General features: G+C 38.8%; 2 protein-coding genes across 2 annotated transcripts in view; both read left to right on the top strand.

The window, feature by feature from the left end:
• LOC140171015 (leucine-rich repeat serine/threonine-protein kinase 1-like) overlaps positions 1–5,717 on the top strand; it is a 32,201-nt gene extending 26,484 nt beyond the window's left edge. Inside the window, exons 22-23 of the mRNA XM_072194199.1 lie at positions 265–390; positions 1,416–5,717. Of these exons, the coding sequence (XP_072050300.1) occupies positions 265–390; positions 1,416–2,474 (1,185 nt within the window). The 3' untranslated portion in view covers positions 2,475–5,717. The remainder of the gene's footprint in view (positions 1–264; positions 391–1,415) is intronic.
• Positions 5,718–8,074: 2,357 nt separating this feature from the next.
• On the top strand, positions 8,075–25,709 carry LOC140171014 (E3 ubiquitin-protein ligase DCST1-like). Its single transcript, XM_072194198.1, has 16 exons — positions 8,075–8,087; positions 8,378–8,500; positions 9,723–9,926; positions 12,520–12,700; positions 13,144–13,301; positions 14,372–14,515; positions 15,148–15,269; positions 16,253–16,407; positions 17,143–17,242; positions 17,603–17,701; positions 18,418–18,544; positions 18,745–18,861; positions 19,980–20,122; positions 20,810–20,923; positions 24,965–25,111; positions 25,563–25,709. The coding sequence occupies exons 1-16, from the start codon at positions 8,075–8,077 to the stop codon at positions 25,626–25,628; spliced, it is 2,013 nt and encodes a 670-aa protein (XP_072050299.1). The 3' UTR covers positions 25,629–25,709.
• The last annotated feature ends 369 nt before the right edge of the window (positions 25,710–26,078 follow it).

Raw genomic sequence — 26,078 nt, 5'->3', positions numbered from 1 at the left:
ACCCTGTTTAAGTTTATAACCACGTATCATATATCTTGTAAAAGGGCGATTGGTTTGTAGGCCAAGCTGTTTAATATCGTTGCTACACCAGCCAGAGACAGAGCTAGAGGCGGTCTGCCGCTGGGGTTTCAAATTACTGTGAATTATACAGAGGAAAAAAGTAAATACAGATTTATGAAGTTGCATCAAGTTGATTCACCACCTTCTCGAATCAAAACCAAGGGATTAAGCCTACTAAAACCTTAATGTCTATATATCTTCCAGGAGAGCTCTGTGAACGTGTTTGCAATGACATCAGGCAATGGCAACGAATTTTCGCTTGCTCATCAGGCCGAACTGGTTGTACCTTCTGAAATCGTCTCTATGTGTTACGTGACCCATACGCAACAGGTAAACATGGTAAAGGGAACTGTTGAAACAGATTTTTGAAAGAATGTAAAAAATGCACTATAGTATAGGGTTGATAGGAAAGCTTAGCTATGACGCACCGACACCAGAATTCAAGAACATCTAAGTATTAAGTTATATTTCATTGTACGTACATCGTACGTACGTGCTATAATACATTCTTAAACACTTGAGAACGTTCCTGCAATCTTATTGGTTCTTACCCAGCTTTACCCGTGTGATATGACACGATATCACACGGGTCAGCACGTGTGCGTCAACGCAATACGCGTACTCGCTATTTGGACCAATCGGAGGCGCACAGCAACAACGAGACTGATCGATTTTAAGCCCTAGGTAATTCCTTGCAAAATGTAGATTTAATTTGATTAAAATTTGTATGATATTTTTATTTGAATTGAAGTGTTTAAGAATGAGAATAAAGGTATTGTTTTTAGCCTGTCGTGCATCTATCGTCTCATATAACACGGGCAACATCATTATTTTTGGCGTAAAACAACTCGGCTTCGCCTCGTTGTTTTACTTAAAATAATGATGTCGCCCGTGTTATATGAGACGATAGATGCACTCAGGGGCTAAAAACAATACCTTTATTCTCTAATCCTTGCATACTCCAGACGACACGCGATATTTCGTCTTTGATTCGTCCAAGGGGCCTATAGGCAATCCAGTTGAAATTCATATACCCCTATGGAAGACGTGCCCTTAATTTCCCACACAGCACTGCACAGGGAGCGTGAAATTAAATGGGGTTACCTGAATGGGGCTACATTTGACTACACTATATGTGGGAGATTGGAAAATATCGCATCAGTGACATTTCGCATTGGTGCAATAAGCCAGGCAACCAAACGTGTTGATACCAGTAATATGCATGTCCAGAGAGATTTTGTTCTCTTTCATCACCGTGTATCATATTTATAAGCTTAGTTACAACACAAACACACTTTTTAGTAAGTTTATAATATGAGTTGATTTCACGTATTACTTCTCTATTTCCATTTCAGAAGTCTGACGATCCATTTGGTTACCTTTTTGCTGGTTTGCAAGATGGCACAGTCATCATATTCGTACACCAATCGTCAGTAGAGGATCCTACAACCGACTGGAACCAATTTGAGATCATGAAGCTTGGCAACAAGAAAGTGTGCACTTCTATGCAACATGTCCCAGAGAAGAACGAAGTATGGATAGGGTGTGGCAACACCATACGGATCATTAGCGTACCGGGTATGACACTTGACCCGGAAGTGATTAGGCCTAATGCTGACCAGGAGTCTAGCGTGCAGGGTTTTGCTCTTAAGAATGAATTTATATGGTGTTTTGTGCAGGGTTCTCCAGTCGTGATGCAGTATAGCGTATCGAGCAGAAAGCTGGTTGATACCATTGATTGTGGGAATGTGGTGATGTCCAAAGGCGAAGTCCTCTCAATGCGCGATACTCTGTCAGGCGAATTTAGCAATGCAGGTGGGGTGATAAACGGATCAGGGGAACAAGCGCAAGGCGGGGGTCCCGAGGGTGGGGATAGAAATGATAACACTATCTATGAGGAGCAAACGGATGACATGGGTGGCATTCCAGATGCGAAGACTGTTCACCAGTCGAAACAAACAGCGACCCTTCCTCCGCGTAAACGCGAAGAAATCAATAGGCCTACAGATGAAAGGCGGCGCTTGGGCGTATCGGTTGGTCATGTGTTCGACAACGATAACCAACCGAAGTCTGCAGTGGTAGCTAAGATTCACTCTATAGAAGTGGTGAAAGATACGCTGTGGATTGGGAGAGATTTAGGGGATGTTTTGGTTGTGAGTATAGAGGAGAATCAGGGTTACCAGTGCGGGCAGGTTGTGGCGATACTATCCTTGACCGGGATGCTCGCGAGTCCAGTCAATCACCTTTACAGGGTGGGTTCAGACAGGGTGGTGGTTTGCCAAGAGATTGTCGGCGAGTCGGGGCTTTTCAAACACCACGTGCTTGTGTGGAAGAGTTGGGGTACTGAAGAGTTTAAACAGTTCGATGACGTTCACAACTCACTGGAGAGTGCCGTCAAAAAGGCCGCCCGATGAATAAGAGCGCCCCACCAATGTATAGGCTTTACTGGGTATTGTGAAGACTTAAAAGAAAGGTTCCATTGTGTCAAAAGTGGTGCCAATTAATATTATCTTGTCCGGCCTATAGAAATATTGCCAAACATATACATCTGAAATATCTACGTGAACTGCGCCAGATCAGTTTATTCATTGTAAAATGTGAGAATAATGGATCGTATATCTGTATACTGATTCATAATTGGTTTAATTTTTGTCATGTTCTTGAATGGCGATTTTGGTATGTGAAAAAGCAAAGAGTTTTGCTTTAATATAAATATTTTCTAATTGTTAAAAAGTTAAATAATTATCACATTATGTATAGTGTAGACTATGGTGAGGGGTAAATATGCTGGAGAAGCCACGCGAAATTCTTAGGGGTGTTTATATTTTGAAAACCTATTATGATATCTGATGTATTGTAAGATAAGGCAGCTGCTTTATAAAGTTAGTAAATCAGTGGGAATTATTTGGTGCAGTGGTATATTATATCTATGATAACTGATTAGCCTACGCCAAGCAAAACAGTACTATATTATTGAGTTGGACCAAAGTTTTCTTTTGTTACTCTTGAGGTACTCGTATATAATTTAAACGTTTTATTATGTTTTTGTGGTCAAGTAACCTATCATAGAGTGTGAAACGGTATCTGTAAAATAGTATTATGATGACTGATGGGAAGTCGCCTATTTCTCTTAACTTAGGTCCATAGTCCATATTTTACACTCGTAGAAAAAACGGTTCTAAGTAGAACCTAAAGTGGTTCTTGAGCTGTCATGTATGTGGAACCTTAAATGGTTCTACAAATAAGAGATCAAAGAACCATTTCAGACCTGAAAAGGATTCTGGAAATGTTAGAAAGAACCATTTTAGACCTGAAAAGTGTTCTGGAAAGGCCAGACAGAACCATTTTTAGTTCTTTAAATTTATTTCCAAGAACCCTTTTCTCTTGAGGGTTCTATATACAGGATAGCCAAGAACCCTTTTTCCCAAGAGTGTAGTAGCTTGTGTAGTACAGTAGGCCTACTAACGTTGTCATAGGCCTACTAACGTTGTCGTAGGCCTACTAACGTTGTCGTAGGCCTACTAACGTTGTCATAGGCCTACTAACGTTGTCATAGGCCTACTCTTTGAATCGTGAAATTCAAGGATCCGTCCACTCAAATGAAGTTCAAATGTATGACCCTTTTTGTTTGTATTTCCATATAAGATGACAAGTGTTCAACTTAACTTTGTTCATCATAATTGTTTATCATTTATTGCCATTTCATTCAAGCCGTTTTAAACGGTGTTTTAAAAACATTACATCAATGCCTTCACGTAATTGATAAACTGCCAGTATACGCTATCCCAAATCCTTGATATGTTTATGTATATTTAATTTTGCATAAATGGAACACAAAAACAGTAAGATAAATTAAACGAAAGAAAACAAGCCATGACAGTTTAGGTTTGCTGGGAAATTATTTTGTAACATCTTCCTACTTGCATTATTCTGTATTGAGTATTTTAATATAATGGGCGCATGCCATAAAGGTTCGCCCAATGACGCATATGGGCGCCTTAACATAACTGGAATTTTGGCACAAACTGAAGTTGGCCGCCAGTACAAATCCTAGCAGCAAATAATTAGGGCTTGATTCTTGCGGGGATTCTTGTTGGCATTTTCAGAGGAGGGAGCTCAATCTCTATTACGTGAAATTTACTCTCGGGAAAAGGAGCATATGAGCGCCATTAGGCGAATCTTTACGGTATAATGTATATACATATTGATCAGCAAGTTCGTCAATTTTAATTCTTTCTTGTTGATGCTATGTTTGAATAATTATTTTACTTTTATTAATATTATAATTTTATATAGTACTATAAATACGCATTACAATCATGTATGTAATTATGACGCTTGATTATAAACTGAAATAGGCAGCTCAGTAATTCAATTTATGCAAATAATATTATAATCGTATGCACAAAAATACGTGTGTTACGCCTGGTATTTGTGGTATTGGGCCAGTGGTATAGCCAGGACTTTTTCAGAGGGGGAAGGCAACTTTCAAGGGCCTGGGGGGGGGCAAAATTTGACGACAATTGTCAAAAATGGGCTTAAAAGTACAAAGGCCTAAAATCTTAAAATCAGGGCAGTCAGCATCGGGGGGGGGGGGGGCAAGAGAGACTTGTCACAGGGGGGCACCTGTGGATAAGCCATCCATGGATAAGCCACTGTTATGAGCCAACGTGAGTAAATGAGGCTGATGTTGGATATGTGACATTATAATGTCAGGTTTTGGTAGGTTTTGTTCTCACAGAAATCTCGTAAAAAGAGCAAAAATTCCTCAATCACTTCTATACACTAATAGTTACTGCAGAACTCCAAAATAATAAAATTGAGGGGTTGTATTGCAAGAAGGCCCCGTCTGCAATAGCTAGGCCTACCCTATACACATTTGACAATTTCTGCATTCAATATTGTACATCATCTCAAATTATGACACCTGGCAGCTATTGCAGATAGGGCCTTCTTGTCCCTAAACCCTCGAAATACATAACAAGGAGAAAGGAGCTGGCAATCCCCGTCATAACGCAGCTCTAAACACGGTAACAAATCAACCTCACATATATGCAAAATTTTCTAAATTATTATGCACGTGCAGAAAATAGAATACTCTTTTAAATAAAAGTTTTTGGAAATTTGAAAGTGTTTACATATTTAAAGAAGTAGTACACGGTTATATGCCACAAAATTCGGGAAGTGTATGAATTTTGCATAGGATGTTTTTCAACAGACAACATTCAGGCTAGCTCTGTACAGCTCTCAAAGACATCCGCCTCATTCGGTCCCGTTGTCTCATAAATCTTACTTGATCAAGTAAATGAGGACAGTAGGCCAAAGTTCTTTATGAGTAAAGACATAACATTTATAAAGCCGATTGAAAGCTCTTGATCGTGATGCAAACCTTTTTGAAATTAACATTAGGCGGAGGCGCCCTATTTAACGTTAGCTGTGGACATTTGCCACCCGACTTACCCGGGTGAAGAATAAAGAAAATAATTAAATACGGCACCTCCTCTTAATGGCATGCTTCTAGGTGACATTGCCCTCGTTTTACTTGATCGGGTCACGTAATAAAATATATTGACGTATGTATTGAAATTGTAGACAAATTCATCCATAACATAAGAGAAATCAATAAACCAAGCATATATTTAATTATATCGGTTTCACTTTTTGCGCTGAACAATCATGAATCAATTTGCTTATTTATGTGTTATTTATGTGTTTCTTTATCATGTTCCCCACGTGGTTCCCCCAAATCCCCAAATTCTCTCTGTCGTAAATAATCGTTCCTCACCTCCCTACTTCGCCATCCTCTGTCATCTGTTATGAAACTCTCTTCAAGAAATTTCGGTCTGTCTTGCGCATCACTTGTCCAACTGGGGCTTCGTCTTTGCCTTCGAGCTTCCTCTTACGCTTTCCCGTTCTTGGTTGCCACTCGGTAACTCTTTTTGTCCATCTATTGTCATTTTTCTTGCCATATGTCATGCCCATATCATCTCCATTTCGCTACCAGTCCTCTCTGCTATGATATCTTTGACTCCTGGTTTACGTTCCCTTAGTAACCAAAATAATTCGCGCTAATAACCACGCAGCGCATTAACGCGTTTACAACAGCGTCAAATCTCACGGCTGTGCGTTCGAGCAAATCGCGCATAACCAATTGTGTCGTCATAACAAGTTTAGCCAATCAGAACTCTTCACGCAACAATAGTCATGCGCGCCGACGCGTTGTGCTTGTTTCTACGGTTATTTGCGCCATTTCGCGAGTTGAATTTCTCAGAATTGTTGTGCTCGGTGCTTGTATACTGCGCTTCATCTCGACGAAATAAGACATTTTATGGGTGTTTTTGTACTTCTTTATCGAGTTAATTCGTGTCATTATGAGTTGCTGCGTGAAGCTTACTGACTGCTGCGTTCCAGGTATGATTTTGAAATAATATTCAGTAGTAGGACTTGACAATTGGCGTCAAATTCATTGTAGTAAGCCTAAGTTGATATAAAATTGGATCGATTCAGCCCATATTGGTCGAGCTATGAGTTGGACGAGAAATATTGGACGGGACGAGACGTAGTCGAGTCCAATATTTTTTTTAAAACTCATATAGCGAGACCAATAAATATTGGGCGTAAAGCATTCAATTTTTATCATTATTATGTTTTGGATCCAATATTTTCACACACTTGGTTTCATCAAAACATAATTTAATGAGAAAAAGTGATTGCCCTCTTGCTCTTCGAGTCGACATGTCCTGCTCTCTACCATCTACAATAATAAGTTAATTGCTTCAATACTCCAGTGAATTTTCATTGTTATTACCGTTTTATGTAAATAACTTTTTTTTCAGTTGGGGTTTCTATTTTATTTCCTTCATTATATTATTATATTTCCTTCATTTGGGATTTCAATAGGCCTTTGTTGACTAGTTCACCACGTAAACTTGTATGGCTCAAAATTCGGACTGCTGGCCAGATAGTATCAGTTTGTGAATGAGGACAATGTACGAGGGGGTATCCAAAAGTTTCTGACATCACCAAGAAGTGAAAGAGCTATACCGATGAAATTTTGTCAGTGTAATCACTGGTCCTTATGTACATTATGGTCCAAAAATGGTCTCATAAGTATGTTTACTTTCTTTACAGGTGGTGCTAGATGGACAGTAGGCGCATAGCCTGCAAAATGGTGAAAATTGAAGCACGCAGTGTGATTAAGTTCCTGCATTTGAAGGGTTAGGCCTACAATGCTCAGAAAATCTATGATGAAATGAAAGCAATCTGCAGTGATGATTGCCCATCATATGGCACTATTGCTTTTTGAAAAAGGAATTCCAAACTGGCCACATGTCCCTCACAGATGAGCCAAGAAGTGGGCGTCCATCACTTACGGATGATGCGGCCACAGTGAAAAAACTCAAGAAAGTGGAGGATCTTATCATGAAAAGGTTATGCGCCTACTTCCCATCAAGCGCCACCTGTGAAGAAAGTAAACATACTTATGAGACCATTTTTGGACCATAATGTACATAAGCACCAGTGACACTGACAAAATTTCATCGGTATAGCTCTTTCACTTCTGGGTGATGTCAAAAACTTTTGGATACCCCCTCGTATAGACCCTAAGTTCCTTGTAGGCTACTATTTGTTGACATACTTTTTACGAAATAAAAAAGAACTCCAAATTCTGCATGGAATTTTAGAAAGGTTAGACCTATCTAGGAGTTATTTGGAAAGTGTTGGGTTTTTTTTCATCTAGGCCGATAAGAAAATTGATTAATTTTGGTGTCATTAAAATTTAAATGGACTATTTCAAATCAAGATCGGGAAACCAGCGCAGCGGTATTTATATTCAGTAAGGCATCAGAATGCTAAATTTATATTGGTCAATATCACTCCAGGCACAAATTACTATTTCATCCCAATTTACAACACAACAGTAAATTAATTGATTTCATTATAAGGATCGACCAAGCATCGATGGTCGTTCGAAAGATCGAACTAAACTACAGCTTATTTACCCAATGTCAACATGGGGTCATCAAGTAAAATATCATACATATTGAACTAGTAACCCCGGCTAGTAACACCTCTGCTGTTTGACACTTCACAATATGACAATATTAAATTGAAAGAAAAGTGCCAATGTTCGTCCCTTTTTTGATGAGTGTGTTGCAGAAACAAGAACCTTTGTCAGCGAACAAGTTACCACGATAGGAATTGCTTTATTCCGTGTGGAGGTAACTTGATTTTTGATCAAGATTCTGCTCGCTGCGAGTGTGTTCTGATTGATCATGACTCCCGTGTTGATCTATGCACTTCTGTTTCCAACCAGCATGCAAGAGTTGCTTGGAGCGTAGATGTCCAAAATTCTACCATTTCATATGGAGCAAGCACAGCGAATATAGAGGTCTAAAGTTTGGCCTCGGTGTCCTGTTTGGTGCCATTCTTGGAATTGGTGAGTAATACTGGGTCCCAAAATTCCTCAACAATTTTTTTTGTCATTTCTATCTGCTGAGGCCTCTACCCTTTTTCAAATGTGCAGTAATTTTTAAGTTTTTTCTGAAGAAAACACTGTTTTTCAGTAAATCTATAATTCACTTTAATAATGTTTAAGGTGGCTGTGTACTCTCAGACATGCTTGTAGTAAAGGTGCTATAACTTTATAATAAGTCACGCAAGACATATAAAAGTAAACATTTTTATAAAGGACAGACATCAATGAATCTCAATATAAATACAGATTTGGTGTAAAAACGACAATTATGAAGAAAGTCACAAAAGAGTGATTTTTTGGCAATTTCTTTTGGTACATCATAACAAAAAACACTCTTTTTGGTTTTTTTCTTAATCTTGGGGCTCCATTTTTTTTTATAGCGGCATTAATTGTTGAGATATTGACCATATAAGGCATCAAAATGAACTTTTTAAAATTCATAAATGCCTATTTGCACAAAATGATGCCTAAAATCGGAAATAGACCAAAATATAAATGTGACCGTACAGCACGAATGAGCCGTAAATGTCCTCAATTGTATTCTGAGTTACAGTGTAAAATGGGCATGAAGGTCGTATTCATAGGTACCTCAATTTGGTGCTACGTGTACCTCATTTAATGAGATACACGTAGCACCAAATTGAAATACCTATGAATATGACCTTCATGCCCATTTTACACTGTAACTCAGAATACAATTGAGGACATTTACGGCTCATTCGTGCTGTACGGTCACAAATAAAACGAGAAAACGGTGTCTTGAGTCGATCATCTTTTTTACAATTTGAGCATTTATTGCTATATAGATGCTGTATTTTATTGAGTTATCGTGTACCTGTACCTAAATCGTCATTTTACCGAGAAAATGAACATTGAAATAGATAGAAGTTTAAAGTGCATGGTCACATTTTGTACTTTCATCGAATCTCACAGGATAATGCGACAACTCTCGTTGTTCTCTCTTACATTACGTAAATGTTGGGTAAATTCACAGCCCCTTCAGAAGTTTGAGCGAAATCCATTCATTACTTGATATTTAAATCGGGGGAAAGAACTTGAAAAAACTCACATTTCATCAGCTAAAACGGAGCCATTTAACCACTAGGTTTTTGTGAAATAACTTTCCTGGCAAGGCAGATGATCTGGAATATCATGCCCTTTTCGGTACATTCTCTACCAACAGCACTTCACTTTAATGTCATTAATAAGCTGAACTACCCTGCTGAAGATCGCAACCTTCTCGGTAGCGTCATCACACTTCTGATCGCTTTTGGATTCGGTATATCGGTACAGATTCGATGCATCATGGTGCTGGTGTTGCCGAATTTCTTCGGTAAAAATGGTCGGCATCTTATCAGCTCGCTGGCTATGCTGTATCTGCTCACGGGTATGTACTTTGTTAAATTTATTACTGAACTTGGTTTCATTGAGCTTTGAGCATTTTGGGGCTCATCGCAATTTCTTGACGCATCACAATCCCGTGGAAAAATGGTTGACACTTGAGTCACATTATTTTAGGGAGTGTTCATAAATACTCTGGTGGGGGGCTGGAAAATATGTAGGGGGGTCAAAAAATTTTAGGAGTTCTGAATAGGGGGGGTTAAAAAAGTTTTGGGTGTATGAACAGGGGGGGTTAAAAAGTTTTTCGGCACGTAGGGGGGGTGTAAAAATTTTTCGCGCGCTGCGCGCGCATATGTTCCCATATTAAACCAGAACAAAAGTACATTTGATCCAATGTTAAAAATTGTCGTCTATAACTTAATTTTGAGGTTTGTGCCAGTTCTTTCTGGTCAGCAGCTCTTTAAATCACTAAAAGCTGCAATACATTTGCTCTTCTTTAGTGTTGACAATTTTTACAATAATGTTTCATGTAGTAGGCCTACAGATTATTCATTTATTATCACTGATATATACAACTAAATCGTGTTGCATTACAATATAGGCGGAGGAAGCTTGGAAAACCGGGGTCCTCCCCCCCTAATTTTTTCCATGGGGGACATCTCCTAAAAATCCTTAAAGAAGAAAAAATAAAGCAATAATTGCCATGTGCAACTTATTTTAGTACATCGAAAAGCACCATGTTTTGGGCCCAAATAGGGTAAAATTGCACAATTTTGCGCTTCGCGATCACGCAAACTGGCCCATCAATTTAATAGCAAAACACACCATTTCGGCAGTAGTGTAGACAGGGGGCGGAAGAAAAAATAAAAAAAATGAAAGAGAATAGTGCCCCTCTGACAAAGAGAAAATCTGGAGAGCAAAGAAAAGGAGCAAGGAGGCCCTTTTCCATATAAATTCAACCCGATCATGGGCCAAACTATTGTCACAATAAAGGTATTTTCATCCCAATATGGGCGAAATACACAATTTTTGCACACGTTTTGTCCCAATAAAGCCTTTTTTTGAAGCTCAAATACATGTACAGTCTCTCTAAAAAACAAAACCGGTATTTGCAACTGCAATTTATTTATCCCGTCTGTGCCTTTGAAATTTTATTCACCCTCGACCAAGAAAACTGGCTACGCCCCTGTATTTTGGGCTAAAATAGTCTTGATTTTGCGCGCTTCGCCGCAAGAAAAAGTCCCAGTAAACATAGGCGCGCGTAGATCCGGGGGGATGGCACATTCAATCATCCCCCATGTTGACGCCTGTAGGCCTATGTGTGTTTCTGACCAAATTAAGCTCATAATTGGCCATTTTAGCCCCCAAAGTACACATTTTTCGCGCGCTTCGCGCGTATGTAATCCACTTTTACATCAAATTTCATTTGTTTAGCTTCCAAATGGCAAAAATTCCACATATTTTATATCAATGACATGCGTGAGTACAATTTCATTGCACTTGAATACCGGTGCAAATTTTAGTATCATTAGTGCCATTTGAATGGTAGTAGAATTGAATTAGTAGAATGGTACATTATGATGGGGGGGTCAAAATAGTTTTGAACCTATATGAGGGGGTCAAAAAGTTTTAGGTCCATTAAGAGGGGGGGTCAAAAAAGTTTTGGGTTCGCGAAGAGGGGGGGTTAAAAAAATTTTCGACATGAAAAAAAAATTTTCCAGCCCCCCCCACCAAAGTATTTATGAACACTCCCTAAGTGGCTTTCGGTGAGAGCCAGAGGATGATTTAAGGAAGCCCCATCATGCACTGTAAAAGTGTTATCACTAGAGTTTCAACTGCCACTTTACTTTTCAAATCCCATTGAACTCTGTGCAAAAGATGTTGTTTTAGAATTGCCCGTGTGTCGTCATTATATTGGTCGATTTCAGATCTAAAGTGATGTATGCATGAAGGATAATTCACACCTTCTGTAGATAACATAAAATGTGAAATCGACCAACTTTTGGAAGGTGTTTTTATTGTAAATATATCTGTCCAAATTCAAATTTAACCATGCACGTGTGTATGCAGTGGGCGGGCAGTGGTGTCATGTTCACTCACACAGCTGTGCTAACCGCAAGACTTGCTGGGAAGTGCTTAAATCATCCTCTGGGTGAGAGCAAACGGAAAAATTATATATTGTCTTTGGGTTAATGTGAAATTATTCGACATTTCAATGAATAAGTTGGACAAACTTTCATCAAGAATTGACATTTTTAAAATTAATTAATAACGAATTAAAAGAAAATTTATTTTTCTTTTTGTCTTTGAAAATGGAAAAATATCTTTTCCTTGAAATTTGGAAAGAAACACATTTTGGGTCGTCAGTTTTTTAGGGGTGATGGGGTTAACAATTAAAAAAAACTCCACTTTATGCATGCTGGTATAGTGTGTACCAGGTGACTAGATCAGGACAAGTGGTGAGAATGTGGTTGTGTGTGGGTGAAGGGTTGAAATCCGCGGTTTGAAATCGGTTGCATTTCTTTCTCCACTTTACCATGTTTATACTATACTATTCTAGTATTATAGGCCTACTTACGAATTAATCTATTGTTCTAAAAGTTACCTTCCGTAAGTGCATTTTTGATCTTTTTTTTCAGGACCAGTTCAAAATATAGTTGCCAACGCCCAGGAATCGTCTCGGTCTATATCTTGTACAGCAGCGTTGACGTACAATCACAGCAAAGAGATGTTTAAATTATTGCATAAGCCATTCACAGATGCCTTCAACGACATGACGGTAAGAGGACCATTAGTCCATTCCCTGATGAGGCTGATCCCGTGTCCATGAAATGCCCTCTATATATAAGTTTAGTCCCGAGTTTAGTAGACCATTAGGCCTTGCAAAAAAAGTGAGGTTAGACTTTGCGTTACCTGGTAATAACTCTGCTAGAGGTCATTGAATTGAATTGAATTGAATTGACTTTGTACAGGGGTCAAACTACAAACTTGCTTTGAACGTGTTAAATAGTATACCAATACATAAGGATTCAGAAAATGTATAGTTTGATCTATCTAGATGGGCGAGGTCTGCTTGTTCTCTGTTGACAAGGGGCAGTCTTCAGTGAACGGCTCTTTTCAGAGCCATCAGTAGGCAAGTACTCTCATTCTCGTACTTTGTCCTGATGATTGAAGCTACTTCTGGCGAAAGCTTGACAGTTCTAACTTTGACCGACGGCGAACCTGCTAAAAACTTACTAATTGTTTCAATTTTGTTTCATCAGGGCCAAGCAGACGCCGTCCAAAAAGCTGGCCGCTAACGTTCGTGCGCAGTTTCAGTCCTTCGAAGAGGAACTTTCAAATGACGAAGGAATGCCGAAACATGTCAAAGCTAAAGATGCTGAGAAGAGTTACAAGGACAAAATGGACTTCCGATGTGAAAGTTAGTACCGTACATTGTGATAGTCCTCCAATCAAATCCAAAAAAAAAAATTTTTAAACATTTATTTTAAAGTGTTATAAACATGATTGGTTTTGGTAAAAACGTTTTTAATGCTGATAAATAAATGTTGGTTAATGGAAAGGTCATAAAAACGTATTTAAAAGTTTTATGAAAACACACCACAACATTTTTAAAATGCTGTCAAAATGTTATTGTAACATATTGATAAGCAAATATATTTGCTAAAGTTTTTGTCAACACTGAAATTACATTATGTTAAAATGTTTGGCAGCAAGTTTTCAAACATGTTTTGGATCGAATGTTTTAAAACTTTTTATACCATATACCCTTTAGGCCTAATATATACCTGACATCGGATATTTAAACGTTTTATGTTAAACGTTTTATGTTCTGGGCTCTTTCCCAATATTCCATCATCCATCCACGGCACGGTTCGAACCCCGAGTTCAACTTATATCGGACTTCAAGGGCCACTTTCGAAATCGTGAGCGGATATGAGAGGGAAAAGATCTAGTATATAAGCGTTTGTATGCATATTCAAATGACAAAAACCTTAACATCTACCTTTTGTTTGCACGTTTCGGGTACTAATGAAAGCGTCGCTTTTTCAAGCTCACTTTCAAAGTTTACAATGCAGATTTTTGTAAGGTCCTATTATATTTGGCTATAAGGGACCGTTCACAAACATTTTTTTGCATCAGGCCCCCCCCTTACAAGTGTTTGTGAACGGTCCCTAATTCAGGCTATTCCATTTGATATCTGTAAAGCTGTAAAAGACATGACATTAATTTTCCACACATAGAGTGTGGAAGAATAAAACCAAGTCTTGCCACTCTTAGATAAAAACCGGTTTAATAGAACCTAAAATGGTTCTTGATCTGTTCTGTATGTGGAACCTTAAAAGGTTCTATAAAGAACAGGATATAGTTCTGGATTAGAAGATAAAAAACACATTTTAAACCTGAACTGAAAAGAGTTTTGGAAAGGTAAGAGTGATATCATCATTTCACATCTTCTATATATTTTATTGTTTTCCCCATATACTGCAGGTGTGTTTGAAATGGCTGTCCAGAAGTGTAAAGACAAATTCAAGGAAACGGAGAAGAAATGCCGCAAGAAGATAGGCCTACCCTTAATCAAGGATTTGTTCTGTTTGCCTCTGAAGCTCACCATTGTGTGCAATATCGTTAAAGGTACACCATTCATGCCTATTTTTGTTTGTTGGAAATGTCTGCTGTACAGACCCGTAACCAGGATTTTTTTGAGGGGGGGGGGCTGATTTTTAAAAAGTGGATTTTTTACAAAAATTCGGACCTTTTTGGACCAAAAAGGCATAAAAAAAGCCCTATTTTTTTCGTATGCTGTGACAATCACGCACAAAGTCTTGTACTAAGACTGAAGTAATTTCAGGTTATAGTTTGTCCACTTTGAAGTACGAAGTAAAGTACGCAGTAAATTGCGCAGTTTAGCAAAACAGAATCATATTTTTTAATTCATCGGGTAGGCCTACAATGGTAAATCCGATCCTGTATTAATTTGACGATTTTTATCATTTGTCTAGCGAAATCGTTAATTTGAATTTTGACATTCGGTCGTATACTTAAAGTTATAGGGACTATTCAATATTTGCACGGGGAGCAGACGGGGAGGGAGAATCTAAATTTGTCTTCATCAGGAAGGAGCGATTGTTTTTACATAAAAAACGGGAACGTTAAAAATGAAAAAAACTCCACTTTACGAAATTAAGGGAACACGATTTGTATAACGAAAACGGGCGTAAAATGTTTCGCCGATGGTGTAAATTTTAATTGATCTCTTCTTACAGGGTTTGACTATGCTTGTGATGCCGCACCTAAAAGTCTAGGAGGACTTGGAGAAGCCTACGCTGCAATAGAAGAAACGTTTGAGTCATTCCAGGAAAACTTCAAAGTATCTTTGAAATGGAAAGTAAGTTGATTTTGGGCTATTCCATTTGAAATCCACACTACCCCTGTCTCCCACATGGGGAGTATGTTTTTCAAAGGTAATTGGTCAGGGTAATCATCTTGAAACCCATTCTCCCTCTGTATTATGGCTTTACCTATTTTCATCCACGACTCAGTGGAGTGAGTGAAATTGAAGTTCCCCAACTGTCTATTCTATTTGAAACTCATACTCCCTTTGTGGAAGACTTTATCTAAATCTTAAAAATATGAAGTTTTCGAAAATCCCATAGTAATATTGCCGAAAAAATGGCATGTGGTCCCCATCAGACCCGGTGCCCCTCCCAATCATAGTCGGTGCCCCCCCCAGGATGACTCTCTAGCTTACCATTACATTGGGCGTATCACCAAACTTATTCCCCGCGAAAATTAAATAACGGTTGATAATGGAGAACAGGGCCGGATTTGCCATTGGGCAAGATGGGCCCGGGTCCAGGGCCCCCAAAATTGCCCTATGCATCTTTCTTTTAAACCCAATAACAGCATGTTTTTGGTCAAAATTGTAAAGTTGTCCGCGCTTTCAAATAGCAATATTCAGGTTGACCTGGGGCTAAAATAGTCTGAAATTGAATTTTTTTCGCGTGCTATATATGCGCGCACACTGACATGTATAACATTGGAACAAGATTTGTTAGTCCCTCTCTATATTATACGTAAACCAAAACGTAGCCATTGATTGAGTGCACATATGTCTTCCTCGGCACGTGAGTTCGGGGCCTGGTTAAAAGGGCCCGTACTTCTCCTTGTCGTGGGGCCCCGATGCTCTTGCTACGCCCCTGCCCCTGCTTATTCCAAGCTGCAAATCTGGCTTCGAATTCATTTGCTCACCGATAGCTTCACATTCGAATGCGTATACTACCGAGTAACAGGAAGGTGGACTGTAGCTGCCATCATGCCGGGCATGGGATTCGCTTGCTACAGAATCATCTCTTCAATGTTTCATTCCAGGTGACTCAACTGAAAGGCTTGTTGAACCGAACCTCAGTGGCGGAGTTACAAGGCGCCGTGCTCCATGAGTTCCATGTAAGGAAGCAGATCTTGGATGTGTTCCTCTCTATTGCAAAAGGATTGGTTTCGTTTACCTTCGTTCTCGTATTCAAAAGGTAGGCATATGGATGGCAAAAAAATTGAATAAAGAAAATGGGAAGGGTCTCAAGCCCGGGTCTCAAGACAGCCGTTTCATGCGCAGTGCAGTGGTGCTCCTCGCCGGCTTTTTGGTGTGATCCATGAGTGGATAATTTGTTTATATAATTTGGTTCATCTCAAGTTTGGTAGTGACGTATGTGCGTATTTCCCGTGCCGCAGTATACATGAGTACATGAGCGTTTTGTTGGCATGCTTGCAGCGCAACCGTGAAGAAGCATTGACGTCACTGCCACACTTGAGGTGAACCAAAGTATAGTCATGGTAGTGGTCCATTTACTCCAAAATGTTAAAGATGAAAAGAGATGGTTTCACTTTTACACTCTAAAAGGATTGCCTACGGTGACCAATGAAAAGAATGCCAATTGAGTAAATTTCACACTGGAGATTCGCTCCAGAAAGAGTACCGAGCAAGGCGATTCACTCCAGAAAGAGTGCCGAGCAAGGAGATTCACTTCATAAAGAGTGTCGAGCAAGGAGATTCACTCCAGAAAGAGTGCCGAGCAAGGAGTTTCACTCCAGAAAGAGTGTCGAGCAAGGAGTGCACTATTCACTCTTTTACATTTTCACTCCACTTGAGCATGTTGAGAGAGTGATGTGCATGCATATGTCCCATAGGTTTCTCCGGTTGCATGTATGCCCACGTCTGTAAACATGGTCAAAGTTAAAATCTTTCTATGAATATATTATTGCAGCGCTCACAGCTACAACAGCAACTATCTGAGAGATATGAAGTTCGACAATGTATACATGACGTCTTACTTTCGGAAAATAGACGCTAGAAGAAAACTACAGGTTGGTATGTGACCGAAAAAAATGATACCATCATATCATAGAATACCGGTATTAGGCCGATTAATAGTAAAAAAGTAAAATGCTTCGAAACCCCTGGACAAAAAGCTATCTGGACTCTCAGCTTGACACATGCTTGATTCAAACGCTTTCAAGATACGAAAACAATTTCAAACGTGTGTATTCACACATTGCAACCCCCCTTACCGTTTGTAATTACGTGTATCTGGGCCCGGAATTCGTCCATTTTGTCCATGCAGCCCTTTTACGTGCGCCCCTCTATTCATATTGCCGATCCCCGAAGACGATATCCCTAAATTATGATCGGGGAAAATGTATTTTTATTCTCTTTTTTTTTTTCAGGGAAAGCGAACAGTTTTACCATTGAAGAAATTTGAAGAAAAGAATGACATAATCGAGCCTACCCGGTGGTCACTTCGAAAGCCAGAAAGAAGCAAGTTGGTAAGTTAGTTATCCGAGTTCCAAGCAATTGATGCGTATCATATCATATGAGATTTCCAGAGCTCAGATCAAAGTGGAACTCTGATCCAACAGTCACAGTCTGCACATGTTGCAGTTGGACCCTGTTTTGCTTAGACAATTATTTGTGTCAATAACATCATGCAACAAGAAATCATTTTGTTCATGCAGGTGGTCATTATATTAATGTTATGGTTTGTTTGTACTGGTATCTTTCCTTTCTCTCCTCCTCTCCTCTCCACCTCTAGACCTCTCCTCTCGACCTCTCCTCTCTCCTCTCCTCTCGACCTCTCCTCTCGCCCTCTCTCCTCTCTTCTCGACCTCTCCTCTCTCCTCTCCTCTCGACCTCTCCTCTCGACCTCTCCTCTCGACCTCTCCTCTCTCCTCTCAACCTCCCCTCTCTCCTCTCCTCTCGACCTCTCCTCTCCTCTCCTCTCCTCTCCTCTCCTCCCTTCCCTCTCTTCTCTTCTTGATTGCTTGCCTTATTGTTTGCTCTCTTGCTTACTTTCTTGTTTGCTTTCTTGCTTTCTTTCTTGCTTTCTTTCTTGCTTGTTTGCTTTCTTGATTGCTTTCCGTCTTTCTTTATATGCAAGAAACATGTTTCTTTCCTTCCTTCCTTACGTTCTTTCTTTCTTGCTCTCTTTCCTTTCCGTCCCATTTTTGCGTGTCTAACATTGTTTCATGTTCTCTACTTTCAGATGAAAGGGACAGTCCGTCTTTTTATGAATGTGATTGTATCTTTCGTCATATGTGCTTTCGATTCTTTGTTCTTCACAATGCTTGATATCATCCGCAGACACACAGAGATTGATTTTCAATTTTCAGGTAACTGTTTCTGGTTTATTTTTGTAAATTTTGTAATCGGACTCTTGAAGTTTTACTGTATGGGCAGTTAGTGATGTGTGAGCAATATGGCACGATCCACGTGCGTTAATGTATGACGTCATTCTCCCAAACCGGTTAATATCTATTTTTGGAGGTGATTGGCAATGGTAACTGATTTTGGTTTGCTTCCTTTGTTTCAGGCGAGCACGCTTTGAGGATAGCCGTGCAAGGTGATGGTGCCGTTGCCAAATTATTCCGACATCTATTACGGTCATTCGACAATAAACATGCGATTAACACAGTGTCAACAAATAGACGTAAGTCTTGGCAATGCATACTAGTTTTTGGTTCACCTCGAATATGGAAGTGACGGGGATGTGCGGACACGATTCCAAAGTTGGGGTCTTTCGGTGACAGACTAAATAAAGAAAAAAGGGGGTCTTTCAGTGAGAGCATTCATTTTTTAAAATTTGGGCATTCAGTGAGAGCATTTATTCCTAAAAATGGGGTCTTTCAGTGAGAGCATATATTTTTGAAAATGGGGTCATTCAGTGAGAGCATTTTTTTCCTGAAATGGGGTTTATTTAGTGCTCAAGCATTTATTTGGGAACCTGGTTGTCATTCAGTGAGAGCATTTTTTTCCTGAAATGGGGTTTATTTAGTGCTCAAGCATTTATTTGGGAACCTGGTTGTCATTCAGTGAGAGCGTTTATTTCTAAAAATGGGGGTCATTCAGTGAGAAAGCATTTTAAAAATGGGGGTCATTAGGTGAGAGCAAAATGAACAAAATAATAAGAGGGTAATTCAGTGACAGGCGGTTTGAAAATGGGGGGTCAATGTGGCCGCACATCCCCGTCACCTATTTTTAGGGAGTGCATCCCCGGGACAAAATTCTCCTGCAAAAATCACTCTCTATCATCAAAAGAATATTTTAAGAAGTATTAGACCAAAACTGTATTAATTGCTTCTCAGATTAAAAGCATGCCTTTGGTACGCACCATTGCACCAAAAATAATTTTCATGGTAGTAAACATATTGTAACACTCAAACAAAATGGAGGGGATAATTATCTCAAATTCGAAACAAAGTTAGTGTTTATAATCATTTTCTTATTACCGACATTGTATGTTAGTTAAATTTTCACATTAGGCACCACATCCAATTTTGTCCTATAGAACTATCGGTGCCCGGTTAGGTATCTGATTATTAGTGATTACTCTTAACATCACTCCTGGATATATATAATAAATTATATCAAGCATAATAATTAAGAGTTGCATAGTGTTATTGTTTTTCATTTAAATACAAAACAAATGCACAGTGCAAATGTTCAGGGTACGATAAAAAGTGACATCGGTACCTCTTCGGGCACCGATAGCGCTATAGGACCAGAAAAGATGTTATGCCTTATTTTGTTTTCCATCACATTCTGTAGATTGTCTTCCAAAGCCAACCAAACTAGACCAAGATGTTATCATTTCGATATTCTGTATGTGGGGTGCCGTATGGTTACTTCTCTACTTCCAAGCTTACGGACTGCGTCTCCGTCGAGTCATTTGTGCTTTCTTCTATCCAAAAGTAAATTTTTTGAACACATATAATAACTCCATGCTGCACTATGTCTTAAAATCTCATTATGTAATAGAGTGTAAATGCAATTTATGAAACAATTCAAACAAACAAATCCTATTCATTCGGAGCCAGTGTCGCCTTACAATATATGCAACGGCCATTCTCGTATATAGGCCTATATTGCGCACGGCTCTTTTCCGAGCAACCGACTGCCATTTAAACATAAACAGAAGCGTTCTGTATTTCGTTTTCGTCTGTAAAATGTGCAGCTCATTTGTTCTTTTGACCCTCTTTGCCCTGAAAAGTATCGGTTGTACTTTACGTGTCCGACGGCAAATCCGTTGACATCATTGTCAGATTAGGTCTGTAATTTGGATCATCTCAAGTTTGGTAGTGACGCGTACATGGGCGGTTTGTTGGCACGCTTGCAGCGCAACTGCGAAGTAGCATTGACGTTACTACCAAACCTGAGGTGAGCCAAATTATATACATGTGATCTGACATGCAATAATACTTCACCCAGCACATGCTGTAGCAGCAATGGAAACAATCATATCTTTAATTATTTTATCATAAAACTGCTTGGATCACAACAATTTGGTTGTATCGTCAACTCTCATAAATACGGATAATGAAATTTTTTTTCAGTTTTGCTAAAACAAAATTCTGTTATTTTCTTGAATTTATTAACAGGTTGAGAAGGCTCGTACGTTGTCGCTCTATAACGAAGGTCTACGAAAGCGTGTCGGTTATTTGAAATTGATGAGGAAAAAAGTCCGCAAATTGGCGAAGGAGAAAAAGTTAGAGGTTGGTGAACCAATACAACTACAAGGCTTGTTTGTACTCATTTTAATGCATTTTTCATGCGGATTCCGAATATGGTCATGAACATTTACAATTCTGACATTTTCGAATTTTTAAACTTTTTTTAAAAACTTGTCGTCGTCAGTCGACAACCGTGTGAAGAGAGCTTTAGCAACGTCATAGTTCATTGAATTTACAACCTTATGACAAATCAGGCGAAAATAGTATTTTTTTGCACAAGATTTGCAATTTAAAGAGAATTGGTCATTGCTCATTCTGAAAGTGTTTTTAGGGGGAAGTGTCAGCTTTCGTTCGTTATAAAAAAAATTCTGATTGGATGAAGGGAACACTTGAGGTTTTGACAAAAAACCAATCACAGAGGCCTATTTTCCAGCTAGAAGCTCACACAGCTCTTACGATGCTATGCTATACTATTAGGGTTGGGCGAATCTGAACTTTTTTTACAAAACTAATTTAAAACAAGTTGTTTCTATGGCCAAATTTGCCGTAGAATTCGAATCTGCCAAAATTTTTGACCTCCGATGACGTTTGACCCCTGTACTATTCAAAAATTCAAAATGGCTGCCAAAATAACATCTTTTTACGTGTTTGTGGCATATTTTAATATATACATAGCTTCAATATGTCTTTTTATATGTTTTTGGGGTTGAGGAACACAAATGTGACACTTTTGAGATGATTATCTGTACCCTCTACAAGTTCAGTCGCCAAAAAATTCAAAATGGCCGCCAAAATGACGTCATTTTCCTTGTAATAGAATATTTCAATAAACACATGGCTTCAAATATGTCTTTTTTATGTATTTGGATTTGGGAGCACAACTTTGACACTTATAAGAAGATTTGGAGTACCCTGTACGAGTTATCAGTGGACAGAAATTCAAAATGGCCGCCAAAATGACGTCATTTTGCTTGTAATAGAATATTTTGACAGATACTTGGCTACAAGTATGTCCTTATTCATGTTTTGATGTAGGAGAATACAAAATAGACACTTTGAACATGATTATCAGTACCATATACAAATTATGTGTTGTCATCACTGAATATCATCTAATTTTGTTGTAGAAAACTGCTGAAATCTACTTCTCTGAGGTTTATCATCGCATTTGTAATTTCTAATAACTGTGAGCAACCTACATTTTTGTATTACACTAGCATAATTTTAAACAAAGCATCAATATCTGCTGACAAGTTTGATTCTGGTTTCACAGCATTTTGAATGGACTTTCTCAGTTCTTCGCGCGAAAATTTCACCACTTGCTACACTGCAAACCAATCGTTCTGTTCTTTAAGCCTTTGCATCGGGGCTTGAGATTGAAATTCTAATTTCCTTTCTCACGAAGTAAGGGCTAAGAGTAAAACTGTACAATTGTGTTTGAGAGTGGCCTTCTCATCTTTCTCCTTTTCCTTGCTATTTTCTTCCATTTCTTGCTTTGTTTATCAAAGCTATCTAGGCCAGCATCCATCTTATTAGCCTACACTGGCTATCCAGGCTTGTGCATTTTTATTGTATGAGCTTGGAACGTTCAATGGATTTCCATGGATTAGCATGTGTCCCTCACGGACCAACCTGGGTAAACAAGTAAACAAATGTATGTGGACACTCCCAAAACTAACTTATTTTAGTTGATATCAACGAAAGCATCAAAGACGTCTAGTCTATGATTGATTGCTGACAACACAAGAACTCCTTTGCAATCTCAGCAATCCTACCAAATCTGTTTGCTGTGGACCCTTTGAAGCCAGTATGGTCGATACCTTGTGTCTCCAGCCATGAAGTGTATTCATTGTAGAGGGATATGCAGTGAGCTGCATCAGACTTGGAGATAGTAGCTTCGAAATCACAATAAGGGCCAATGTGTATACACAAGATCCAGGTGAGGTGAACACTTTCTCTCCAGCAGTTATGTTTAGCAGCTTCTGAACTCCAAATTTTCTGTTCAATATTTCTGAAGACTTCATCAGATGCCTGATCTCTGCATTGTGGTAGCAAGTGGTGGATCCACGTCAGTTCAAACCCATTCTCATAAAACATAGTCACAACGAAACGGCTGCTGGTGGTGGACCAGTTGTTCACAACACTTAACAATGCTGAAAAATGTCAAAAATGGAATTGGGCAAGAAGTTCTGACATCAGCGTTTCATATGTTAAGGAGACAGGGTCATTACCTGCAGACGGTTAAAATATCAAAGCGACTTAACTCTAGTGAAGAAAGTAGAACTGAAAAGGAAGAAACCTGCTAGAACCATGAAACTTCTAGATGCATGTAAGCGCCATCAAGTCCCTGTGACACAGGATTCTATCAATATCCTTGCACACTTAACCGAAAAAGAACTGCTTTGCAAATTTTGCTATCTCCGGGTTACAGAAGCCCAGATATTCACCAAATCCGACAAATGAAAGTCGACGAATTTGAAGATAGTGAAATTTCTGTGTAAAGAACTGAGACAATCCATTCAAAATGCGGTGAAACGAGAATCAAACTTGTCAGCAGATGTTGATGTTTTGTTGAAAAATATCATAGTGTAAAATACAAAATGCAGGTTGCTCACAGTTACTAGAAATTACAAAATGCAATGAAATACTATGTAAACACATGTAGAATATAATCCTGTTTATATTTCTACTCCTTAGAGAAGTAGTTTTCAGCAGTTTTCTTCAAGTTGGATGATATTCAATGCTGGCAACTCATAATTAGTATGTGGTAACTGCTAATTAAGTTAAAAGTGTCTAATTTGTGTTCCCAAACATCAAAACATAGATAAATACATTATTTGTAGCCATGTTTCTGTCAACATATGCTAATACAAGAAAATTAGGTCATTTTGGCAGCCATTTTGAATTTCTGTCAACTGATAACTCCTGCAGGGTACTTCAATTCTTCTTATAAGTGTCAATGTTGTGCTCCCAAATCAAAAAACATGAAAAAGACTTATTTGAAGCCACGTTTCTATCAAAATATGCTATTACAAGGAAAATGACGTCATTTTGGCGGCCATTTTGAATTTTTTGGCCACTGAACTTGTAGAGGGTACAGATAATCATCACAAAAGTGTCAAATTTGTGTTTCTTAACCCCTAAAACATATAAAAAGACATATTGAAGCTCTTTATCTATTAAAATATGCCACAAACACGCAAAAAGATGCTATTTTGGCAGCCATTTTGAATTTTTGAATAGTACAGGGGTCAAACGTCATCGGAGGTCAAAAATTTTGGCAGATTCGTGTTCTGCGGCAAATTTGGCCATGGAAACAACTTGTTTAAAAAAAATTATGGTGATTCGCCCAACCCTAAGCCTATACCATCAGTGTCAATTTTCCCCGTCTTTGGAATGCACTTCCAGTGTCCATCAGGGATCAGTTTATTTTGAATAAAAATATGAGGCCATTCAACACATTTTATTGAAATGACTATGCAAGAGCTGGGGCTGGACTCCTAAATTTTATGTTATTGTTGATGAAATATGTGTAATGTGTAATATGTAACTTATTCTATATGTGCAATATTTAATATTTATGTTTTGAGTTCACTTGTCTCGGTGGGTTGGAGGCGTCACACCCCTCGGGTGTTAGTGTTCACGCTCCTGGCTAGCCTACCGGGACAATCTTTTATAATTTTTATTTTATGACATGCTAAATAAATAAATAAATAAATCTTTTATAATTTTATTTTATGACATGCTAAATAAATAAATAAATAAATGAATGAATGAATGAATGAATGAATGAATGAATGAATGAATGAATGAATGAATGAATGAATGAATGAATGAATGAATGAATGAATGAATGCACTCAACCGTGTAGTGTAATCAAAGACTTCGTAAAGACAATTCACTGCTTGCTTGGAAGCTCTTGGACGAAAATGTGTGCTCAGGTGTATCGAGGTGGAAACTGTGCATAGATGGTTCATAAGAGAATCGTTTTTGTATACAAACCCATACAAACCTTTTCATATGTTTTTGACAAAAGTTTACTTGATGGGTTATTGTTTGTTTCACTCACAATCCCACGCGCAGGAGAAAGCGGATTGGACAAAATGCTGTGGTCTTTGTCGGAAGAGAACCTGCTTGATCTGCGAAGATCCAGAGACGAAGACATTCCATCATTGCCAGACAGAAGGGTGTCAATTTATTTACTGCAAAGAATGCTGGGGCGATGTCAAGGTAAGGCGACAGTATTAGCGGTGCCATGCTTGACCATGTTTCATTGTTTTTTGCCATCTTACTATAAACATGATAAACTAGATTTCGCGGTTCTCGGGTTGGGTGGTTCTCGTGATAGGACTATCTCTAATGTCCAACTGACACAACAGCAGAATGGGCAGTCTACTAAAGAATTTGCTTCAAAAACAGTGAAAATGTGGTGTTTTGCGATATTTGTTTGTTTGTTGTTGTTGTGACAGTCTCTATAATGAAAGAGAGAGATAAAAAGTCTATTATTTATTAAAATCGCGTCTGACGAATGGGCAAAGACGCGCCGTGATTGGTTGCCGACCTGCGCAGTACGGCATTTTCTGTCTAGTTGTCAGAATTTCAAACGCGAACTAGTCTTTTTATCTCCGTCTTTCATTATAGGCAGTGACTCTCCTCGTTATTTTGTTGTTTGTTGTTGCAGGAGAGCTGCTACGCATGTGAACCTTATTACGGTAGTAGTGACGATGAGAAATCCGACTCTGACTAGTCCATCTTAAAAGAATTCTTGCCGATGGTACAATAGGTGCAAAACGTCGATCAAATCATTTGAGTGGAAAATCACCGCCGGGAACCGGTTAACCGGTTAACCAAAGCTTGCAGCCAAGAACTGAATATCTCCGTATAGATCCGGCCGGACAGAGAACTGAAAAGCGACTTCTAACGCAGCGGATAAACTGGCCTTTTTTAAAGCCTTTAATATGCGCTGTCAAGAAATTTCTTGACGGATTATAACGTTTACTTTTAATAAGACGGGTACATAATGTACATTGTCCGATGTTATTCCATTAACGAAGCACAGCGTCACCATCGCTATATCGTCGTGTCAGATATTGCCGTGATAGTAGGGCGAATCCACTAGTTCTTCAACAGCCTCGCGCGGCATGGCGATTTTGTTCGATCTAGGCCGATCGACTCGGGCTAAGCACACCACCTGTAC

This window comes from Amphiura filiformis, chromosome 15 (assembly GCF_039555335.1).
Source record: "Amphiura filiformis chromosome 15, Afil_fr2py, whole genome shotgun sequence".
NCBI lineage: Eukaryota > Metazoa > Echinodermata > Ophiuroidea > Amphilepidida > Amphiuridae > Amphiura > Amphiura filiformis.
The sequence above is the reverse complement of the archived record's forward strand: the minus strand, read 5'-3'. Positions and strand labels throughout refer to the sequence as shown.

Bases quoted from the DNA above. Each gene is read 5' to 3' on its own strand.
- LOC140171014 (XM_072194198.1), top strand. The intron at 20,123-20,809 runs GTAAATTTTTTG...ATTTATTAACAG, and splicing joins GTGCTTTCTTCTATCCAAAA to GTTGAGAAGGCTCGTACGTT. The intron at 25,112-25,562 runs GTAAGGCGACAG...TTGTTGTTGCAG, and splicing joins AATGCTGGGGCGATGTCAAG to GAGAGCTGCTACGCATGTGA.